Raw genomic sequence first — 13,504 nt, forward strand, 5'->3', positions numbered from 1 at the left:
CTGTCAATTGTCTACAAACTCACTCATAGCTCATATTCGTGCTATTTACATGTATGAGGACCCATGTGTGGAGGACAGCAGTCAACAATGGGCGTCTTCCTCCATCATTTTCCATTTATTTGTTCACACAGTATCTCACTGAACCTGGAGCTTGTTGACTCAGCAAGACTAGCTAGCCAGAAAGCCCCAGGGACCTTCTGTCTTTGCTCCCCCAGTGCTGGGACAACAGATGCATGCCACCACCAGGAGGACAAGTACATGCCACACCAGGAGGACAAGTGCATGTCACATCAGGACAGATGCATGCCACACCAGGAGGACAAGTGCATGTCACACCAGGAGGACAGATGCATGCCATCCCAGGAGGACAGATGCATGCCACACCAGGAGGACAGATGCATGCCATCCCAGGAGGACAGATGCATGCCATCCCAGGAGGACAGATGCATGTCACATCAGGAGGACAGATGCATGCCACTCCCAGGCTCCACCATTATCCTGGTAGTGTTATAAAGAATCTGAGAAGCTTATACAAGAGAAGCTACAAGATTAAATGGCATGCTGAATGCTTTAAGGATCTCAAGGTTCTGGGTCATGTATTTCTTATAGAAAAAAAAATGTATCTGAAGTACAAGGGTAGACAGAATTTTGAAGTAAAGGAGTTACATGTAAATTTACTTCCTGGCATTTGAATGACAACACATCTATCAAAATATTATATCTTATATGCACTTCAAAGTTAAGACTGTAAGTTGTTTCAGATGACAAATTCTGATGATAATGAAATAGACAGCTTTTCTGTGTATCTGATAAAAAAAAAAAAAAGCCAGAAGTGTCCAATACTCTTCTAAGTTGAGAACAAGTGGGTCTGCCCTTCTAATATTGAGCCAGGCTATCTCAGGAGGTAGATAGTCAAGGGTTTAAACACTTGACAGTAATTTATTCACCTAGTTATTTACTGTCTTTACAGTCTTAAGGTATACAAATACAAACAGTATAAAAAATACATTTCAAGTAAATGAGGCCTCAAACTTAAAAATGTTAGGATTGAACACATGTATGCACACACGCACGCACGCACGCACGCACGCACGCACGCGCACACACAGACTATCTTAATAAAATTAAGAAGACTGGATTGAATAGATACTTGGGTATTCTGGCTCTAGGGATCCACAGGCATAGGGAAGGCTATGGCAGGTCAGAGAGGGATATCTGGCATGGAAAAAAACCCTGGTAAGGCCAAAAGCTCTCTCCACAAATCCTAATTGTAGCTGCCTTCATCACCCAAACAGATGGTCAGAATTTTCATTCTTTTACAGACAAAAATGTGACCCTATTTGAAAATCAAAGTCTTAGCTTTTAAAATGGAAATTAATGGCAAAGAAAATTTTGCTTTGAACAAATTCCTGTAGTCAATTTTAATGGAAAAGATACAGCTCAGTAAGATTTTAACGTGGCACGTAAAAAACATGGAAACAATTAAAAATAATTTTAAATCTTTTAAAGACATAGTAATACTGAAAGTTAACTCTAAATCAGTATTTTCTTCCCTGAAATCTGACTGAATTTTCTAGCAGTAGACATAGAACAGCAACATTCCAGTTCTAACAAAATTCTTCTGGAGAGATGTTCTGTTTCTAGCCCAACTATAAAATTTAAGGGAATAAACAAAACCAACCAACCAACCAAACAAAAAGCCACAAAGAAACAAAAACCTCAGAGAAGACATTCATTATTTGAAATTTCCTGGATTATTTTAAAGTTTAAAATATTACATTATTAGTCAGTCAACCCCTTAATTGTTCTTAATACTGTGTATTTTAACCAAAAATTTTTATTTTCTACAAAATGCCATTTTTCATACACTTAACTGCTGCGTGCTTTGCTGCTGTCTCTCCACCTGATTGCCTATCCTCTTTCAAGAAGCATTTTTTTTTTTTTTTTAATCTGTAAAAACATTCACTTGAAAAAACAGTAATTTGTGACAGGCCACACCAGAAGCCTCCATTGTCAGTGTAGTCCTGGGTCTGACAGGGATGGAAACCCAGTCTTCTCCCTCAGTCATTCAGCCTCCAGAGACTAACCGATGCTTCTGCTTCTGCCCTCAAGCCTCCCAAGAGGAAAACCGGCTGGCACACAAAGCCGGCAGTTTCCAAGAGCACCGACAGGGCTCCCTCAAGTTACTTTAGCTTCATCATTCTGCCCAGAGCCCCGAGGGCAGCACTTTGTTCCTGGTCCAGTTTTACGGTGGTGCCTATGCTGCTCAGAGCTGACACTATCTTGTACACAACACTGCCTCACCCATCTGTTAGCTATCCTTTTTTTCAACTCCTCACAAGCATACTTTTCTTTCCTTCAATATTTTACAAATTAGCAACCTTTATCTTTGTAAACTGTGCTTTCTTCTCCCTGCAGTGTCCCATGTACAGCTGTGAGTGGTACCTGTTACCTATCATAGCACTTGTATACCTGCCCTTGGGAAACTTCACCTTAACCTCTAAGAACTGACTGTTAACAGGCAGGAAAGTCACCAACTGGAGTTCCAAGGAAAGCAGTCACCTTCACCAGAACCCAGTACTGGACAACATGGTCTTATCAATATGGCTTAACATTAATATGGCTGTAACACAGGGCCAGCCCCTGTTTCCTTTATTAACCACATGAGCTGATTACAGTTTTTTAAAGTCTAGACTAGTTTTCCATATGTTTTACACATTTTATTCTGACATCTTTTAAAAACAAAAGGACGCACACGTTTGCATTTATCAATGCCCTTTTCTTTAAATATGGTCTCACTTCCATCCTCTAGGCTCTGCTCTCCATGCTGTCCGTTTGCTGGGAGAGCATCAGAAATGCCATCTTCTCCTGGCACTCTGGCTGGGCCTCCAGTCAGCTGCATAATTTCTTCTAGGACATTTGTAACAGACACAACATATACAGGACGACTTCAGTTTGTTTTTTTCCTTGGCTGGTTTTTTTTCCTTTTTTTAAATAAGCATGTTTCCTGGTTCTCATATTTTCTTTTCTTTGAATATATTGCACAACATTTTATTATTAGAAAAGGTTTTACGTTTCAGGCAAAAAGTTTTTTTTTTTTCCACCCAGGAGGTGCTAATGTGTATTATTTTCTAAAAGAGGTAAGTGGTTGTCTGTGTGGCCATCTTCAAAGGGGACCTAAGGGGAGGAGAAGAGAAGACCAGAGTGTTAGTTCTACTCTATATGACGTCTCTATCACCAGGCTTTATGGGGACAATCCTTTCTATTTAGACTTAAGGACAACAACATGACTAAGAGAAAAGCACGTGCAGTATCACTTACAGAATGGACAGGCTTGTAGGATCCAAGTCTGAAACGACAGCAAATTATTTCCACTATAAATTTTCCAATTCCATGTAACATGCCTGTAATGAGTATAATAAGTTCACATTTTTAATTAAACAGCTTTTAAAATTGCTATGTAAGAATAAAATACTGAGGATAACTGTAGAGAAGTAGGTCATGGAATGCAGCACAGCGGCCTGCAGCTGCCTCTGAGGCTCACACTCCCCGAGAGGGCTGGTTTTAAAAACAGGTGTTTTATCAAAATCAAGTCACATACATAACTCACAACCCCGACACAACCTTTTCAAGACTTTTTCATGTAACTCTGCAAATAACAGATTTAAATGAACTAAAATAAAGCATAAATGGACCTGCATAAGAAAAGTTGTTCACTTGTTCTAGAAATAGGAATCAAAACAACACAGGGTTCTAAGAACATAATTTGCTAGCTCAGACCAACCAAGGGTTGAAGATGGATCTCTAAAAAGATTCCAGAACCTTGGGCTAAGCCCAAAAGCACTACCGATTTAATCAAAATGCCACAAAATACAACTTCATACAGTATATAGGGAAAGAAATTTATTTACATCTGTGATGCTTTCTGGGCATTTGCTCATTTAACCCCATAGCATACTTACAAACCAGTTACTTCTCAGAAAAGGTAGGGCCGGGCGGTGGTGGCGCATGCCTTTAATCCCAGCACTTGGGAAGCAGAGGCAGGAGGATCTCTGTGAGTCTGAGGCCAGCCTGATCTACAGAGCGAGTTCCAGGAAAGGCTCCAAAGCTACACAGAGAAGCCCTGCCTCGAAAACAAAACAAAACAAAAAAACCCAAAAATCAAAAAAAGAAAAGGTAGGTGAACCATCTAAGGACTACCAAGTCAATGGCAGAACACAGATTCATACTAGCTGTGTCTGTGAATAACACCCAGGACACGTGTGGCTTACCACATTATCTTCCTGTATTACTGAATCCCGAGAAATAGGTGTGCTTACAGGATAAGAAATATAGCTTTAGAATTTAAAGTCTCCAAATATTAAAACATGAAAATGTGTATATTTTTTGCTGTCTTTTAATAGAGGCATTACTTTTTTTTTTTTGTGTGTGTGTGTGTGTGTGTGTGTGTGTGTGTGTGTGTGTGTGTTGGGCCTTGCAAAAGTGAGGGCCTTCAAACGCTATGGCATACTCTATCAGGGAAATATCTTCCTAACATCTTAAGTTTAATAAACACTTTTAGAAATCAGATAAAGAAAGCAGGGCATGGCCACTGGTGCCTACAATCCCAGTGAGAGACACAGCTTACTTGGTTATCTCAAAACAAAACAAAACAAAAAAGTGAAATTAGACAAAGAAATGAATGTTAACCTGTTGTTGAAAAGATTCCTCCAATAATACCACAGAGTCTTACAAAAAACTGCCAGAAAGGCATGTGTTCCTCAGTGACTGTCACCATGAGAGAACTGAGATCATATTTCATAAATATTCCGGAGACTCCGTGGCTGCCTGCAGCATGGTTAATGATGCGTTCCTGAGAGAAAGGGGAGAGGAGGAAAGAGAAACAGAACGCATGTCATGTGGGTCCTAACACACATGCTTTATCAAGGTACAAATGTACATGTAACACCCTACTTTCCTCAGGGTGAACAACCCTAGAATTTGAGCTCTTCAGAGACAACTACCAGTGTTCTTGGTAGGGTATGCTTTTCAAAGAATAACCTTGATCCTGGTGTGGTGTTACACATCTGTAATCCCACACTAGGAAGCAAAAGCTGGAGGGCCATGCATTCAAGAACAAAGAACTGTTCCGAAAAGAAAACTGAACCCAGAACTGAACTATTCTTAACTATGTTTGGAAATGGTCATCTTAAACATACCAGTTTATTCATGCATTTACAACTAACCAAGCAATAAAAACCAAGTTTATATTACATCATGCTCTTGTATTGTTTCTTTGCAATTACTTCTTGTCATTTTATTTCTACTAAGTTGAAATTAAACTATAAGCATTAGAAACACATACACTGTGGTCAAAATCCCCTCCCTTATTACTAACACAGAGACCTTATAAATGAGCCACCAATCAAGTTTCCAACAGTGAATTCATGCAAAAATTCTGATGTTCAGTATCATGTCGAAGGCATGGAGATCCTGTGACCACCTACAATAAAGCAAGCTATCTTGTGGATCAGGACATCCAACAATAATGGAGAAGACTAGGAATGATTAAACTGGGCTTTCAAAACTGACAGTGGCCAGCTCCTCTCCCTCCCTGCATTGTAAAACTCAATCCAATGATTAATACTTTAGTCACATACAGCAAACACCCCTTACACAACAGACTTTTTTCTTTTTGATTTCATTTCAAATATATCCTGGAGATAATTTCACATTCAAATACTATCCTTCTTTTTTATAGTTGCATATCCTGCTGGGTAGATTTATAATTGGAGCTGTTTCTAGTCTTCTTCCACTGCAACACCACAATGAACAACCTCATACACGCAGCATTTTTCTTCTTTTCCCCCCACTGTATCTTGGAAAGGGGTTTCTAACACAAGGATAGCTTAACAGAAGCAATGCACACACCAGTTTGAAAATGTAGCCAGATTCTCTATAGCCCATAGCAATTCTACAATCCTATGCACCTGCTTGCTTTGCCCCAAAGCATTGCCAAACCTATACAATGCTTCTTCCCAGGCGTCTGTCAATACTGCTGGTGAGAAACATCTTCCTACCCTTGTAGAAATGTTGGAAAGTACAACACTACTTACCTAGTTACTGTGCATGTGTGTACATACACATATACATGCATATAAATACATACCTGTGTTTGTTCCCTGAACCATTTGAAAAGTTAGACACTTAACACTTGCCCTCTGAAATAACATAATTAAGACAACTAAGGGGAAGCTTTTTCCCACTGAGGACGTAGTTATGATCAACTGCAGCATTATCACATGAAGAAGAATGGAAAGGAAAGCTCTCACATGCCCTGGAATTTATTTGGACACCAGCTTTTGAGTATTACCAATTTCAAATTTGATTTATAATAATGAAATAGAACCTAAAACAGACACTATTCAAACCTGCTCTTCTCTCCATGAAACCATTAAGACCCATCGACTTGAGGCTGGAGAGCACACTTCTAGTCAGACCCAGCATTGAGGGACTAGCTAAGAGCAGAGTTTGTACACATTCAGCGAGGAACGCTTACAAAAAACAACCAAGAAACCAGAAAACCTGACGATAGAGGCAGATTAGGAGCTGGTTACATCAATAAAGAATATACAAATAGAAATTCATAAAGTAACATCTGCCATCATAGTTTAATTTGTAATAGAGACAGGCTAATATTTTTTTTAATCTTTTTAAACTTTAGAACATGCACACTAATACCCACTTCTGGTACATTTTTGCTTGAAATGTTAATTCATTTCAAAACTTCTATAAATTTTTAAATTGGGGGGGGATGCCTACTAAATTTCCAATTTTATCTTACAATTGGAGAACAATAAAAAAAATCCCTCCCTCAATCATCTTAGCAATTAGGACTCACTTACCCTTTCTGTCACAGAAAACTGATGGGTGTCAGCTGAAATCTTGTATGTGTGGAGCTTTGTTGGCACAACTGTAATGAAATATTGGAACATCTGGTTGTCTATAATAAAAACAAAATATGTCTCCTCATCAATCTGGTAGCAACAGAATACTATCAAATCTACTCTTCTTTTAAATATGACAAACTTGAAATTTAATATTACCATTTGCTTTAGTATGTAGTAGATAAATAGTTTTAAAAGAAAGAAAAGCTGATGAAAACAATATACTTAGGAAACAAAGTCCCACTTCGGACACAAGAAGTAGGGGGGTGCCCATGCTTGATGTAATAAATAATTTTAAGAACTGGCCATCTCCTGTGGCCAGGCAAGACTATCAGTGGAGGGATTGGGACACCAACACAGCCACATAACCTTCAACCTACAGTCTTTTTTGTCTTTGGAATATGCTGGGGTAAGGGTGGCACAGAGATTGGGATTAGCCAATCAATGACTGGTTGAGCCTGAGATCCATGCCATGAGAGTGAGCCCATCTGACATTGCCTGAAGTGCCAGGACCCAGCGGCTAGATGGCCCAGAGAACCAGGATAGAACCAAATCATACTGGGGAGGGAAAAAAAGTCAATACAATGATGCCTAATGATATTCTACTATACTCATAGATTGGTGCCTAGCCCAACAGTCATCAGAGAGGTTTCATCCAGCAATAGGTAGAAACAGATGCAGAGACACTGTCAAACATTAGGCCGAGCTTGGGGAATCCTCCTGAAGAGAGAGAGGAAGGATTGTAAGACCCAGAGGAGTCAGACACCACAAGAAAACCCACAGATCAACTAACCTGGGCTCAGAGACTAAACTGACAACCAAGGAGCTTGCATGGGACTGATATAGATCCTCTGCATGTATGTGACAGTTGTGTAGCTTGGTCTTCTTGTGGGACTCCTAACAGTGGGAGCAAGGGCTGTCTTTGACTCTTTTGCTGGTTTTGGGGATCCTATTCCTCATACTGAGTCGCCTTGCCCAGCCTTAATACAAGGCGAGGTGCTTAGTCTTGATTTGCTACGTTTTGGTGATATCCATGGGAGGCCTGCCCCTTTCTGAACAGAAACAGAGGAGGAGTAGATGGGGGAGGAGGCAGAGTGGAGGTGAGGACTGGGAGGAGAGGAAGGAGAGCAAACTACAGTCAGGATGTAAAATAAATAAATAAATGTTTTTAAAAAGTGAAGATAATATACTCATATTTGGTAAAACAAGTTAAGACACATGAAGTGTGCAGGTGCTCATATGCATTAGTTCAGGCACTGACAACCACGAACAGGACGTAAGAAGGCAAAGGCAGCATCTCTTCAGAGTAGAAACATTGCTGAAACCTAGATGTTATTGCAACAGTAACCGTAGTTCTCCTGTCTGCTAATCTTAAATATACTAGTAAACTGAAGTCGAATTTGCCAGACACCGAAAGTGACATTAGAGGAAAAAGGTAACTAGACAAACTGTTCAGTGATTGCTGTTCAATCAAAGGGTCAGTTTATGGTCACCGGGCATCACCAGGGTTAATGTAAGTTACAAAAAAAATCAATGTCCAAAACCAGACTCACATGGTAACACAAGCCTGTAATCCCAGGATTGCTGTGAGTTCAAGGTCATCTTGGGCTACACTGCTACTTCCAGGCCAGCCTCATCTGAACAGTAAAACACTATCTCAAAATAACAACAAAGTCACCTGAAAACAGGCTATGCACCACTTGCTATAAAACTAAGAAAATAATCCTCAGTGCTTGAGTAAGTAGAGGCTTAGAAACAAATGTACATGACTGCTGTGACACCACACACCTGATTATACACACAACACCACTCCACTCTGGAGTAACTCTAGGTTTCTTGAGTTGGTGACATTCTGCAGGGAGCTTCCTACAAAAGCAAACAGCCTTCTAGAGCCTTGAACCTGTGACAAGAGAACTTCTTTCTCTGGTGACTGTGGAAAGGACAGTTACACCATTACCACCAACACATCAACCCTCTTGTCCTTCTAATCTTTTCAATCTGTTGTAGGACTTACTTTTTAACATTCTAATCCCATTCACTTCTACCACATACTCAGCAGCCATGTAAAGATTAGCTTCACAAGAGTGATAGGAGTAAAACCACATCAATATTAAGGTTTAAGAGCAATTTCCTGTATGTAAATTCTAAAAGCAATTATTAAATACTCACGGTCTACAGCAATCTTTTCAGTTCCATCCAAAGGATTAATAATTCCCGGAACAAGCTCTCCAAAAGACAAATGATCTATTCTGTGAGAAAAGTTGTAAGCTAAGATAAAAAGATAAAGGTGGAGAAATTATATTACTCTTTAGATTATCATGCTACAGGTGGTTTTATACTCTCACAGTTACCTAAAACTTCAAGTTTAATAATACTTAAAACAGCATGTTAAGAAAAATACACACAAAAAAGCAAATCCTGATAAAATGCTGCCTCAAATCTTATGGTTATATATAAATTAATTTCTATTAAATGCCTTGTTTAATCCTGATGTCCAAAACATAAACTTTCTTGATTCTAAACACCGTATATAAACAAGACCATGCCAATAAAACACATAGGATGATGTTAGTTAAATAATGAAAATGATCACAGATATTTTTCATATATACCATTACTATGACCAACTGATTTTTATAGAATTTATTTTGCTCTAAAAGCAAAGTTTAAGAAAAAGTCCTGCTTGGTACAGAGGTACAAACCTGTAATCCTAGCACTTGGAAGGTAGATGCAAGAGGATCAGCTGTTCTAGGTCACCCAAGGCTATCTGCAATCTTATATTAACCAGGCCACATGAAAACATGTTTGATTCATTCTACTCTCCAGAAACACTTAAGTTTTACGATAATCATTGTACTGAAGTAATTGTGTGTGTGTGTGTGTGTGTGTGTGTGTGTGTGTGTACACAACTGTATCTGGATCTACAAACTGAGGTCAACTTCAGATATTGTCTCTTTGTTATTGGACGTGTACTGAATGACACAAAGCACTCCTGTGTTCCCCCCTAACTGCAGGGATTTCTGGGCAGTGAACAAAGAGGTAAATGTATAGATAGAATAAATTTGAAGCAATACATTCAATTTTTTTCTCCAGATGGATACCAAGTTTTTGTTTCTTTTTGGATATCAATTTTTAAACAGCTTACTTTATTTGTTTGGCTTTTGCTTTCTGTGACAGGGTCCTTCCATTCACTGACATGACACTCACTATGTAGCACAGACTAACTTCAAATTCATGCTAATCCCCCTGCTTAAGCCTCCCAAGTGCTGGGGTAACAGGTGCCGACACACTTAGCTAACATTTTTATTTACTTACTTTTGAGACTGAATCTCACTATGTAGTCCTGGTTGGCACAGAACTCACAGACATCCACCTGCCTCTGTCTCAGGGTTGCTGGGATTAAAGGCAGAAGGTGTGTGCCAACACAAGAGTCAAGTTTACCTTTAAAGCTCTACCTTGTGTTTGCACTAAAACAAATGAAACACACACACACACACACACACACACACAATTAACTTCTCTTGAAAACTTTTCTACACTGAAATAAAATCTCAGAAATTGCTCACAATCATGGTTGACAAGTGCTGCCAAATGTGCATGCCCTCGAGGATGTGGGATTGCCCTGCAAGGAGGAAAAACAAACACATAACTAACAAGAAAGCCAACCTTCACTGTCATTCAGCAGCTTGTATCGAAAACTGAGAGTAGTGCAGCTGGCCCATAGCTAAGCCATCTCAGCAAGGCGATAAGCTGAGAGCTGCAAAAAGCCAAATAGAAACCATGTTAAGTATTTACGAGCCCAGACGATAGAAACCAAGGGTATTACATCATGAGAACACCATTTCATAAACAATTATCAATGAAACACAAAACCCTAATAATTGAGTTCATTCTGTAGCTCATGTGTGCTTTGCAGGGAAACTTCTTTACTCACTGAGGTTTAAAGCTGGTGTTCCTAATTTCAAAAATGATCTCAAATGTGTGTGGTAATGACCTAAAACATTTCACATTTCCTCTCTGAAAACACAAATCCATAAGCATGCTTCAACTGAGCCTATTCATTCCCTTGAAGACATTTCTAGAATACTAGTAAGAGCCTTCTCTTTATATTTTGGTTTTTTGTTTTTTGGTTTTTTGTTTGTTTGTTTGTTTGTTTTTTTGTTTTTTGAGACAGGGTTTCTCTGTGTAGCTTTGTGCCTGTCCTGGATCTCATTTTGTAGACCAGGCTGGCCTCGAACTCATAGAGATCCGTTTGTCTCTGCCTCCCAAGTGCTGGGATTAAAGGCATGCGCCACCACCGCCCGGCTTCTCTTTATATTTTGTATATCACAGATCAGTCATTTCCAACTTAAGGCAGAATTTCCTAAACTGCCCAAAAGGTTTTTAAAACTTCCTTTGTACTTGCTCTGGTGTCTGACAACTGGAACCACAGTCTGAGCTGAGACATGCTAGATATGAGACTGGAGGCCTTGATTCCCACAGCAACTTCAGTCTGCTGAAGCTCCAAAGGCTGTTGGAGCCACTAAGAACCACACCACGTTCCTGCAGCAACTCTGCCACACCGCCAGTTTATATGTAAATACTGTTCTCCCTGATAATTTTAGGTTAAATTTATTACGAAACATTCTATCAAGTGTTTACAACATTTAATATCTAAGCACTGAGCAAAAACAAAAAATGTAATAAAACTTTGCAACTACTCAAGCATCCAGCTGCTGTGCAGAGGCCAAACTGGAATGCTGAGCTTTTATTTTTAACAGAAGTCACAGAAATGAACAATATTAAGTTCACAAGAGCAAATGAAATGACTGCTAGTTAACAACACATTTTAGCAGATGCCACTTGAGGCTGTGGAACTGGAGGTCTCACTTGTTAAAACCGCTTTCTCTCAGCTATTTAACACAGACTATTTACAGACACTAATTACGGCATTATTTTCAACGAAGCACTGATTTGTCAAATCTACTAAACAACATGCAGCACCTATGCCACACAGGATCACAGAAGGTCACCTCTCTTGCTTTTTTAAAATAGATATGTTTGATTTTTAATCATATATGTTTATGTGTCTGTACGTGGGTATATGCATGTGAGTGCAGTACCCTTGGAGACCAGAAGAGGGTATCAGATCCCCTGGAGCTGAAGCTACAGGTGGAGTGTGAGCTGCCCAATGTGAGTGCAGGAAAAGAAACACATCTCTCTGAGGGGGCAGTAGGTGGCACTCTGTACCACCTAGCCATGTCTCCAGCCTATCTTGCTTCTTGACTGACTACTGGGCACTAGGCTCACTGTCCTCAGTTGCTGAAGCACCTTCTCACTGAAGCAGATGGTCCACGGCCAACCTGCCTATAAGGAAAGTATGTCTTCAGCTGCTGCCATTAAACACACTCCACTAACCTACAAGTACAGGATCTTTCTTGACTCACCAGTAACACATGCAGACACTTGACTGTAACTTCATTTTCACTTAGAAATTCTACTGGACATTTCACTTTAAACTTTCTAATTTCCTGACCGCTGCTGCTTTTCTATGAAGTTGGGACTATTGTGATGAGGGCTTGGTCAGCCTAATAGCAGCAGGATACACTGTGTTCTTTTAAGTGCAGCCATACTGTCACTATAGTTATCACAATATTCTGTACCCAACTTAGATGACGATTTAAAAGTATGACAACTATGCTGAGCGGTGGTGGTGCACTTGGGAGGCAGAGGCAGGCAGATCTCTGTGAGTTTGAGGCCAGCCTGGTTTACAGAGCGAGATCCAGGACCCGCACCAAAACTACACAAAGAAACCCTGTCTCAAAAAATTAATTAAAAAGTATGACAACTGGAGCCTGGTTTTTACTTGGTAATATAATAACTAAGTGCAACAGTGTATGACACTGGCACCTGACCTGTGGTGCACCAAGCAACACCACTGAGCACTGAGACCTCTACACAGTCAGGTCAACTGCTCCACCCTCAGTATGACACTGTAACGTAAAAGCGGTCCTGCAGAAACAATAAGCATGACTACCTTTCAATAAATTTCATCTCTTGGGCAGTAGGGGGGATGAGACAGAATCTCACAATGTAACTCTGGCTGGCCTGGAACTCACTATGTAGACCACACTGGCCTCAAACACAGAGATCCACCTGCCCCTGCCTCCTGAGCATGGGAATTAAAAGTGTGTGCCACCATGCCCAGCTAAAACTTTTCTTTTTGAATGCAAATCTGAACTTCTCTCATTAATGAAAAAGGTAGCAGGCTGCATCTGGAATCCATGCTGTCATCTACTTACTTGTGATAAGCCTTTGTTTTCTCTCAATTTTAGCCTGTTCTTTATTCTTTTGGTACTATTAAGAATAACAACTGTCCTTTCCTGCTCTTGTTTAAAAATAAAAAGTTGAAACATCACTGTGAGGATTTCCACACGCTATTCCTTATTTGTGCTTTATGCAGTAATTAATTTTAGCAACTAAGACACACACATGAAAATTTCCATAATGCGCACATCTTTCCTGATTTGTAATAATGTCATTATCAAGTTCTAGTGTGCCCCAACATGTCTTAACTAGTGTCTACCTTGTTCTGCAGA

General features: G+C 39.8%; 1 protein-coding gene across 3 annotated transcripts in view; it reads right to left on the bottom strand.

Annotated features, from left to right (window-relative positions):
• Positions 1–2,620: 2,620 nt before the first annotated feature.
• The window catches only part of Ergic2 (ERGIC and golgi 2), a 31,421-nt gene continuing 20,537 nt past the window's right edge, over positions 2,621–13,504 (bottom strand). For all 3 annotated transcript variants that reach the window (XM_042274380.2, XM_042274379.2, XM_006986661.4), the window contains 6 exons: positions 10,493–10,548; positions 9,096–9,194; positions 6,885–6,982; positions 4,690–4,852; positions 3,322–3,404; positions 2,621–3,177 (listed from right to left, as the gene is read on the bottom strand). In XM_042274380.2, the coding sequence (XP_042130314.1) occupies positions 3,115–3,177; positions 3,322–3,404; positions 4,690–4,852; positions 6,885–6,982; positions 9,096–9,194; positions 10,493–10,548 (562 nt within the window). In that variant the 3' untranslated portion in view covers positions 2,621–3,114. The remainder of the gene's footprint in view (positions 3,178–3,321; positions 3,405–4,689; positions 4,853–6,884; positions 6,983–9,095; positions 9,195–10,492; positions 10,549–13,504) is intronic.

Source organism: Peromyscus maniculatus, chromosome 3, assembly GCF_049852395.1.
Source record: "Peromyscus maniculatus bairdii isolate BWxNUB_F1_BW_parent chromosome 3, HU_Pman_BW_mat_3.1, whole genome shotgun sequence".
Classification (NCBI taxonomy): Eukaryota; Metazoa; Chordata; class Mammalia; order Rodentia; family Cricetidae; genus Peromyscus; species Peromyscus maniculatus.